This window comes from Sciurus vulgaris (genome assembly GCF_902686455.1).
Source record: "Sciurus vulgaris genome assembly, chromosome: 19".
NCBI lineage: Eukaryota > Metazoa > Chordata > Mammalia > Rodentia > Sciuridae > Sciurus > Sciurus vulgaris.
In genome coordinates, this window is record NC_136480.1 from 5,981,409 (window position 1) to 5,991,273 (window position 9,865).

General features: G+C 62.4%; 1 protein-coding gene across 1 annotated transcript in view; it reads left to right on the forward strand.

The window, feature by feature from the left end:
- NR2C2 (nuclear receptor subfamily 2 group C member 2) overlaps positions 1 to 7,464 on the forward strand; it is a 64,668-nt gene extending 57,204 nt beyond the window's left edge. Inside the window, 5 exon segments of the mRNA XM_079122553.1 lie at positions 446 to 567; positions 1,733 to 1,872; positions 2,755 to 2,892; positions 3,715 to 3,820; positions 5,443 to 7,464. Coding sequence (XP_078978679.1) covers positions 446 to 567; positions 1,733 to 1,872; positions 2,755 to 2,892; positions 3,715 to 3,820; positions 5,443 to 5,617 — 681 coding nt within the window. The 3' untranslated portion in view covers positions 5,618 to 7,464.
- Positions 7,465 to 9,865: the final 2,401 nt, after the last annotated feature.

The window sequence follows — 9,865 nt, forward strand, 5'->3', positions numbered from 1 at the left end:
CCTCCCCACGCCCCCACGGGCAGGTCTCAGGAGTCTGTCGCCTGCTCCGGACGGTTGCTTAGGACGATTGGCTCCCTGCCGTTCATGCCCGTGAGGCAGGTCAGCATGGCCAGGCCCACCGCAGTGGTGACATCTGGCTTCTGCTCTCTCACTGGCTCGAGGCCATGTCCAGAGTGTCTATCGGGCCCTGAAGCTGACCCTGAGCTCCGCTTCCCTTGGACTTGGCCCGTGGCAGTGCTGGGACGGTGCGCCGTCACGTGGGAGAGTGAGAGGCCCCCAGGCCCCTGAGCTGGTGGCCCCCCCGGCCACAGACACGCGGTGCCCCGAAGATGCCTCCATATGGGCTCTCCAGACTCGGTGGCCCTGGCTGCCACTTGTTGAAACAGGACAGGGACCCGCTGCCAGGGCCACCGCGCCCCTTCTCACCATGCCGCCTGCCTTGCAGCTGACAATGCCCAGCCCGATGCCCGAGTACCTCAATGTGCACTACATCTGCGAGTCGGCGTCGCGCCTGCTCTTCCTGTCCATGCACTGGGCACGCTCCATTCCCGCCTTCCAGGCCCTCGGGTGAGTGGCCATCCTCCACTGTCTGGTGGGCAGAGCCCCGGGCCCCCCCCGTCACTCCTCCCATGACCCTTTCCCACATCCCCCGTTGGTAGCGTGGACCCGCGGCGGCCACACTCGATGTGCGCAGATCGTGGCGGAGCCTCCAGCAACCGAGGACTGGGCTTTTTGCAGGAAGCCCTGTCCTTGCTCGTCACCGAGCATCACTGTGTGTAGGTCCTTTCTCCCCTCGGTCCCAGTGCCACCTCTGCCTCTGTGGCTCACCGTCTGGCTGAACCATAAGTAGCCTCTTGACAGCAGTGCCAGGTGGGGTGGGAAACTGGACCCCAGGTGGCCCGCTGGTTGCAGCACTGGCTTGGGGGACACTCCTGTTGGGGGCCATGAGGATTCAGCGGCCTCGTGCAAGTGCCTTCACTGCTGAGCCTGCAGTTTCTGCACCGCAGGGCCCTGGCCAGCGCTTCAGCTCTGCAGAGCCAGGCTGGTCACACAGGAGGACTTGGGAGGAAGCGGTGGGTTGCCCCAGGTTAAAACCAATGTCTCTGCTGCCAGAAATGCGAGTTTTATTCCAAGTGCCGTGGAACCTCTGCAGGCCTAGATAAAACACACCACCTCCCTTACAGTGGCATTTCATGTACTTGTCTTCACCACACGGCGTTCGGGTGGTGATCAGAGACAAGTCTGCGTGTGAGGGGACGCCCGGTGCAGCCGGGCCAGCTTAGGCAGAGGTGGGACTCGGCCCTTTCAGGACAGCAGAGCTGTGGCCCCAGGAGTCCTGAACCGGTGGGGGACGTGGGCGTCCTGCAGGGCCCTCTGCATTCACCCGAGAGGGAGTCGCCCAGGGCACCGCGCTGCAGGCAGGCGTGACCTCGGCCCTCATAGGACAGCCAGGCCCGACTGCCGAGGACCTGGACCCAGGAAGCCATGGTGCGGCCCTCCCTGTTTACAGAGGTCCCTCAGACTTAGAACCGTCAGGGAAGCCGCGAGCCGTGGGCTGCCGTGTCAGCAAGGACCGCCTCGGGCACGTGCGAGGCCCTGGGCGGGGACGCAGCTGGGGTGCAGCGGCCTCCTCCTCAGCCCTGGCACCAGACCTCCCTGAGGATTGCGTGGCCGCGGTCGCTCGTCACCGGCGGGCCACAGCTAGGCGCTCAGGCCACCTCTCTGCTCCCAGGCAGGACTGCAACACCAGCCTGGTGCGCGCCTGCTGGAACGAGCTCTTCACCCTCGGCCTGGCCCAGTGCGCCCAGGTCATGAGCCTCTCCACCATCCTGGCCGCCATCGTCAACCACCTGCAGAACAGCATCCAGGAAGGTAGGCCCGGGGGCTGCCAGCGGCTGGCCGCACGGCAGGTCACAACCTTCACGTCCCACCACACCCTGGGTGGCGGGAGGGAAGTGGGACTTAGTCCCGGGACCCAGACTAGTGGGAACATGCGAGTGTCTGCCATGCTGCCTTCTCACGGACGGACGCCGTCGCCGCGCCGACAGGCTCTGGGGCTTCCTGCGTCAGGCAGAGCTTGTGCGCGTCCTGGACAGTCGGCCTGGCGCGCGAGGACTCACAGCCCGGCCTGCTGCGGGTTGCCATCTCAGTTTTACGTTCAGGGAGACTGAGGCCCTAGTGACGTCCAGGGCTGGCCCCAAACGAAGCAAGGAGAAGACGCCCCCGAGTCACCGCCAACCCCCAGGGTCCAGGCCGTGGTCACCTCACCGCAGCTGCTCCTGGCGGATGCACGTTGCTCCCAGTGAGCACTGCAGCAGCCCCCGAGCGCCACCGTGCGAGGGAGAGGGACTGGGGTTCCAGACAAGTGCTGCAGCGAGGGGGAAGGGGACGGTGCCTTTCTTGGGGCGTCCCGGGTGGCCGACCTCTGCCCGGGGGTGAAGTGCAGGAACGACGCTCCCGCGTGGTGGTGGGTCCCTGGGCTCCCAGGGGAGCCGGCCGTGCCTTTATTTCTGACGGCGTGTGACACTGAGGCGAGGCTGGAACGAGGCGTGGTGTTGGCAGCTTCAGTGTGACCTCTCCGTCGGGTCAGCCCACAGCGCGTGAGGCGCCTGCAGGCCGGGCACTGGTGTGCGACGTGGGTAGCCGTGGTCGCTCCCCCTGCTGCTGGAGAGGCAGAAAGCGAAGCCGCCCTCCACCTGCAGGGCGGCCCCCGAAGCCGGCTGCACTTCTCAGGATCTGCGGTTTGGTTTCTAGACAAACTTTCTGGTGACCGGATCAAGCAGGTGATGGAGCACATCTGGAAGCTGCAGGAGTTCTGCAACAGCATGGCGAAGCTGGATATAGACGGCTATGAGTACGCATACCTTAAAGCTATAGTTCTCTTTAGCCCCGGTAAGATATGTGGTGGGGGCTCGTGACGCGTTTCCGCTGTGCCCACTGATAGGTCTGCCCGTCAGCATGTAGCCAGCCCTGCCCGGCTCCCTGCCACCTGCTGTCTCCTGACAGCTACCTCACTAGCTAGCGCTCCCAAGCACTATGCTGCCGCGTCTGGCGACATTATGCACCCAATAGATTAAACCACTGGCCACCCAGACGCCTGGTGGCCCCAGCAGCCTGTTTTAGGTCACTGGGGCTCAATGTGAGCCAACCCACGAGAGGGGCTGCCAATAACCTCTCCCCCCACCCACCCTCCGTGCTTAAAACAGCTCACAAATGGGAGGAGTCACATCAAACACCCACGGGGGGCGTGACTTGTTTTCTGTAGTCCTCCTGCTGTTCCTCTAGGAGCCGGGGGTCTGCAACCAGCTCAGGAGGGAGGGGCGGGTCGCTGAGGCGGGGACGGCCCTCTGCAGCCCGGGCCCTTCTTGGGCTCCTTTGGGCCTTGGCAGAGACCAGGCCCAAAGCTAGTGTCCCCCAGCAGTGTCCCAGCCGGAGCAGCCTCCGGAGTCCGGTATGTCGCACTTGACTAAGCTGGTGCGATGGAGCCCACCTGTCACCCCTGCTGCTCAAGAGGGGTCACGTTCCAGGCCAGACAAGGCAGCTTCGACCCTGTCTGAAAATTCAACACTTTGAAGGGGCTGGGGCACAGCTCAGTGGTGGAGCCCCGAGCCCCGGTTCCACGCAGCAGCACCGCACGCACACAAGGAAACACTGACGTCTGCAGGCGGGACGTGCCCAACACCGAGGGGAACCCAGGGGTCCTTCTGCTTTCAGATCACCCAGGTTTGACAGGCACAAGCCAGATTGAGAAATTCCAGGAGAAGGCGCAGATGGAGCTGCAGGACTACGTGCAGAAGACCTACTCGGAGGACACCTACCGGTGAGGCTGGCGCGGCTCCCTCGGCGGGCAGGGGGTGGACGGCCGGGCATGTCCCCTGGAGGCCCCTCCGCGGGCTCTCCTGGCTCGTCCCGTTGTGGCGTGGAGGTGCTGGGCACGAGGGGCAGGCTGGGCTGGGGCTGGGCAGAGGCCGAGTCCTCCCAGCGCCACCTCGTGGGCACATCTGGAAGCTCTGCCCCTCTGGGGGGCACCGGGACCCAGGCCGAGTCTGAGCCCTGGAGCACGGCGGGTCCTGTAGGTCACACCGTACCTGATACACTGCCTGGAATGAAGTCCCCGCCTTAGGTGTCGTCAGCGTTAGGAGCGGGGTACGGCAGCCGCAGTAGCCCCTCAGGTGGCCAGCTCCGCCCGGAACAGGAGGCGCGGGCTCTCCCACGTCTGCTCCGGCCTCCGGCGGCCACATAACTCTGCTCCCCTTTCACTCACGTTCTCTCCAACCATTCTGTCCCCACAAGGGTTACAGTCCAGATGGACAGAGCCCTGCCCTAGGCTTGTGTCCCTGCCTGTAGCCATTCAGCTCCACCAGCTGAACTGCCGCCCTGGGCCCCGGGGCCCCCCTTCTGGCCCAGTGCTTCTCAAAGGACATGACCCCCCAACCCGCTCGCCAGGAAGGGTAAGCAGCCCTCCTGGGTGGCGCTGAGGACCTTCCATGGCCACTAGTCGGGTGACGGGTGGTGCTGGGCTGGGGCCACCTGCAGCTTGCGCGGAACCATTTTCCACCAGTCTCTAAAGACTTCGTCTCCCAGGCGCCTGGCAGTGCGCGCCACAGATTCCACAGAGCCACCCGGCTTGAGGGCAGGTTCGTTCGTTGTCTGAGGCCCCAAGCCGAGATGTCCCCCTGATTCGCTCCTGCTGACTTCCTGTGACCCTTCAGCCTGTTCTGCTCCCTGGGCCCTGTGGTGGCCCCTAACCCTCTGTGTGCCCTGCAAGGTCAGAGCAGAGTCAGGTGGCCGGCCGGGCCATGGAGGCTGGTGCATGACTGCTGCTGGAATACTATCAATATGTATTTTTCAGAACATGCTAGAAAGCCAAAAGGGAACCAGAACTACTGGGTTAAGAAAGCATTCCTCTGTCGTTAGGAATTAGAGTCCGAAAGGCCCTGTACCTTTTTCATCTCCTATGAAATGAGCTCCCTTGTTTGTCACCATTACCCAGCTTGTGACAGGGAGGCTGCCGGGCTGTGGACACAGCCGGGTCCTAGGGGCACGTCCGATCAGCGTCCAGGGCCCCGCAGCCTGGCCTCAGGGCTGCTGCTTCTAGCAGAAATGCTAAGCGAGCCCAGATGTTAAGGCAGTGCCAGGTTTTAGTGCAGGCAGAGCCCGGCACGGCGCGGCGGGGAGCGGCTCCCAGCTGCTCCACGCCCTCCTTTAATTCCTGCCGGCCGCCTCACCCGTAAGCAGGCTGTTGTGTAAAGACAGGCACCATGGCTGTCCTTCCATGGGGCCGGGTGCCCTGGACACCACGCTCCTGTGGGCGTTCCTCGCGCTGGAGTCCGTGAGGGAAGTGCTGAATCGGGCAAGAAGAGGCAGGCAGTGGCGCTGCCAGTCTGGCCCCGCGAGGCTGAAGGCGCCAGCGCCCGTGTCTAACGCTGCTCCCTCTTGCAGATTGGCCCGGATTCTTGTCCGCCTGCCGGCGCTCAGGCTGATGAGCTCCAACATCACGGAAGAACTGTTCTTCACGGGGCTCATTGGCAATGTTTCCATAGACAGCATAATCCCCTACATCCTCAAGATGGAGACGGCAGAGTACAACGGCCAGATCACCGGAGCCAGCCTATAGTGCGCACGGCACAGCCTCCGCTCCGCGCAGGACCGCCCAGAGGCCAGGAGAGCGAGAGTAGTGGTGTGTGGTATGTGCGCGTCTGTTAGCCACCTGCTGCCTGGTTCCTTACCTGTTCATCCCAGGCGATAGCAACTAAAAGACTAGTAGGAGCCTTTCCTGCCATGAGAAATGTTTTAATGCCTTTTGATGAAGATTTTGGAACAATCTTTTAACTCAATTTGTATTTAGAAATTCTCAAAGGGCAAAAAACAAAAATGAAGTTTTATAATGTCAGAGACTAGTATTAAAGACAACTAAAAGAACCTAAGAGAACAATATGTGTGTAAATATGTTAAAAATGTCCTTGGAATTAATAGCTACTAATTACCAGGGTAATAATAGCACTTTCTAAGCACTTCTTATCAAAATTTGTGATGTCAGCACCGTCTTTCTGTGGACGGGGCCGATGGAAACGTGTCTTTTGCTGAAATGCTAACGCTCTCTGAACACTCGCTCGGGTACAGGAGACAATCATTTGTTTAAGGCGGCGTCCTTCCCTGTGTGCACGTGGGAGCGTGGTGGCAGAGTCGGTGGCCCAAAGCAGAAGCTCCCGACCACCTGGGCCTGGGCTGTAGCCGCCAGAACCCAGGGTTCTCTGGACGCCTGGTTTGAAGAGTCGGATGGAGCCACCAGGGCTGACTTGTCACCCTGTGGCAACCGCAGACGTCCAGGTCACCTCGCACTCACGGCAGCTGGAGCCTCCGACCCCACAGCGCACCGTGGGCGCTCTGAACCCGGGACAGGACTTCTGAGTAGGACCTGGGCTGGCTGCGGAGACGGAGGGGTGCAGCTTCCAGAGCGGGGTGTCCATTCCTGACGGGCCCGGGGCGGCCGGGCAGCCCTGCGTTGGTCTTGGAGCCCAGTGGTTCGCAGTGCTGTGCTCGCAGGTCTTTCCCTGTTCCTGCGTGTGCGCCAGCAGGCCACCCACCCTGTAAAAAGTGCCCCTGCGCCCCAGGGGCTCCTCTTCCTTGGAAGTCAGCGACCATAATTCACGCCAGGAGCAGAATGTGGTTCCGGGGACTCACCGGCCTGGACCCCACTTGCATTCCCTGGAGCTGCCTCCACCCAGCCTTCCTGGGGGGACAGGGCTGGCTCTTAGCCCGACTGGCTGCAGCGGGCGGTTTGCATGTGTCGCACCTGTTGATCAGACAGCCCAGGAGCCCGCTGTGCGGTGGGCAGCACTTTAAACCATTGGTGACAGGAATCAAGTGACGAGTCTCGCCGGCTTCTGAGCACCCCTGGAACATGGCAGAGCGGCAGCGGCGGCCACGGCAATTGACGGAGTTAAGGACTTAGGACAGGAAGACCAAGGAGCAGGATGGGTCGTCTGACCCCCTCGAAGGGGAGTTAGCGGCGGCTGCTGTCATGCTCTTCCATTCAAGTGTGGCTTGCAGTCCCTGTTCCCAGGCCCCTCGCACTGTGGCTAAGGAAGCGTGAGCTCAGGCCAGGCGGCCCTGCAGCAAAGGCCGCTCTCCCTGTGGGGGCACCAGGGCCGATTCTGGAGGCGGCTTTGGGCTCCTGCCTCGCTGCCCCAGAACCTTGCACTGTGAGGTGGAGGTGTCCTCGTAAGGCGGGCAACCCAGGTTGTGTGTGAAATCATTCAGGCCTTGACGGCAGGGCCACCGCCGCTCCTGGCGGGTGAAGAGGCAGCCAGAGCGCGAGTCAGGGAGGTCCTAGGGTCAGGCTCGTCAGCACCGGGCCACGTGTGAGAGTGGGTCTGATGCAGGGGGCCAGGTCCCGACTGCTCTGCTGTGGGGCCTGAACGGCAGCTCAGGGAGGTGGGATGGGCCCATGCGGCCACCTCCTGCTTAAGTGGCCTCCTTCCTAGAAGCCTCGGTGTCGAGGTAGTTAGGTGTTGAAGCCCCCTGCGCATAAGACAGACGCCTAGCAAAGGCCCGAGCATGTAGGCCTGCGGCGCTCTTCCGTCTGCAGCCAGGTGCAGCCCCTGCGTCCGCCCTCTGCCCCTGGGCAGGGGTGTGGGCTGCTGGTTTGGGGCTCTGTTCTACCCGATTCTCTTCTAGCTCGTCAGTATTCAGCGTGGGCTGTGTTCCAAGGCCATCAGGGCAGGAGCTGGGGACACGCCGTAGCTCCCACAGGTGTCCACTTGGCTGGTCGGGGAGCCAGGAACTCGGGACTCCACCCGAGGCTGGTGCGCTCACCCTGTCCTCTGGGGCCCCTCCCTGCAGAGCAGACCTGGGGGCACTTGACCCCGTTGTCCGTGGCGCTCACCAGGGCCTAGAAACGCATTGCCTCCTGGTGGCGGCTCCCCCGAACCTGTGACGCATCCCGGGAGCAACTAGGCGGGCGACCTCTGCCAGCTGCCCGTCTCCAGGTTGGACAGCTCTGCAGATGTCCCAGCTGTGCTGCAGATGCTGACAGCCAGGCCCAGGTTGCGGGCCCCCGGCAGCTTTGTGTGTGGAGCCTGTGTACAGTGTAGATAGCGAGGGTACAGAGGTGGGTGTTGTGTGTGCAGACGCAGCCGCTCCAGGCTGCCGTGTTCTAGAGTTGATGGTGGAGTTGCTCGTGTCGCCTGGCAGGGTGGCTGCCAGGCCCCTTGGTGGGAAGGCCGCTGGTGACTTTCTTACCTGCACTTCCTGGGGGAAGGCGCCCGGGACAGGCCGAGCCATCTGTCTCTGCTGTGCACAAGGAAAACATTTCCAGGCAGTAAAGGTGGTGACAGAATGGCACTGCCGTCTGTTCACACGAAGGCCAGGGGCGGGAAGACGCTCGTCCCCATGTCCACAGCTGAGCAGGCTTTTCTGAACTGTTCCGCACCAGCTTTCGGCCCAGATGCTGAGCTCTGGCCAGGGTGGAGTGTCCTGGTCAATGGGACAGGTGGCGAGGCTTGCGGTGTTCTTTGGAGGCGAGCATGGAGCTGGTGGCTGACCTTCGTGGCTTGAGGGCTGCGCATCTTAAGCACGTGAACGAGACCCAGTCTAAACTCCTTTCTGAGGATCGTGGTTTTTCAGATAGAAATTGCATTTTAAGAGGGTGTTTGTCCTGAAAGCTGCAGACACCAAGTTTTCCTCCTCCAGGTCCAACCTGATGACTTTGTCCCAGTCGGTCTTTGGGCCGAGACCCAGCCCCGGGGCGGGCAGCCTGGCAGCCGCTGCCGCCGGGTGGCTGACACTCGCCGGGTCGCCTTGTTCTTTGTGGAAGCTGTCAGCACGTTTGAAGCACCGAGAGCCCACAGTCCTCAGTGCCTTGAGACGCAGCTCGTCACCTTCCAGCGTCCCCCTTTAGATGTGAGCCTCCCGGTTCACCTTGCCCGTGTCCTCGCCTTTTGTGACAATCGCACGATTCAAAGTGGCTTTCCAGCTAAAAAACACATGGACGGTTGCCCGTCTCCAAGCCGATCTTCAGCCTGTCCCTGGGGCGCGCTTGGCAGCCATCTGAGGATGAGCACGCCGAGCTGCAGCGGTACCCGTGCGGGCCGAGGACACGCCGGGTTCGGTGCCACCAGCCCTTCAGTTGAGACGCCAACAGTTTGTTTTATATAAATGACAGAAACACGCCCGAGCTTTACCGGTTGACGGGGAGTGAGAAGCATCACGTTGGGGGAGCAGCTGGAAGTAGCAGGCGCCGCGTTAAAAACGGCCCTTCCTTGGGAGCAGGGCCTCAGTTCTGTCAGTGACCGTGGCGTCCACAGACTTGGTGCTGCCGCCACGTCAGCCGAGTGCTGGACGATTTCTCCTCCGCGCCCCATTCTCCCGGTCCCCGGCAGCCGTCGGACCCTTCGTGTGCAGCTGTGCCCCCAGCCCCTCGGAAAAAGATGGCCATTAAAGGAAGATTCGGGGACCGAGGTTCCTGGGACGGTCGCCGTAGCCTCTGCCCTCCGCGATAGCCTGTCGTTCCGCCCTTACATTTGTTCCAGGTTTAGAACCTGCCGAGAGCGCGACAGCGTCCTCCCCGTGGGCTAGCTCTGGTGCGGTGGCCTTCACGAAGCGGCATGTTCCTAAGCAGCTTCCTAGCTCGTCGGCGTCGGCCGCGAGGCCGCGTGTCTGTGTCCGGGGCTTGCAGTGCATGGACTCGCTTCTGCGTCTCATGAAGTGCTTCCTGTGGCCTGGCTCGTGTGGCTTCCCCCCACCACCTGACCAGCTTTCTACCATTAAACGTCCTTTAAAGCCTCAGCTGCGCATGCGCCTCATTTCTCCTCGCGGCGGTGCAACAGCGGGCCCGGTGCCCTGCAGGGCCACCCGTGGCCAG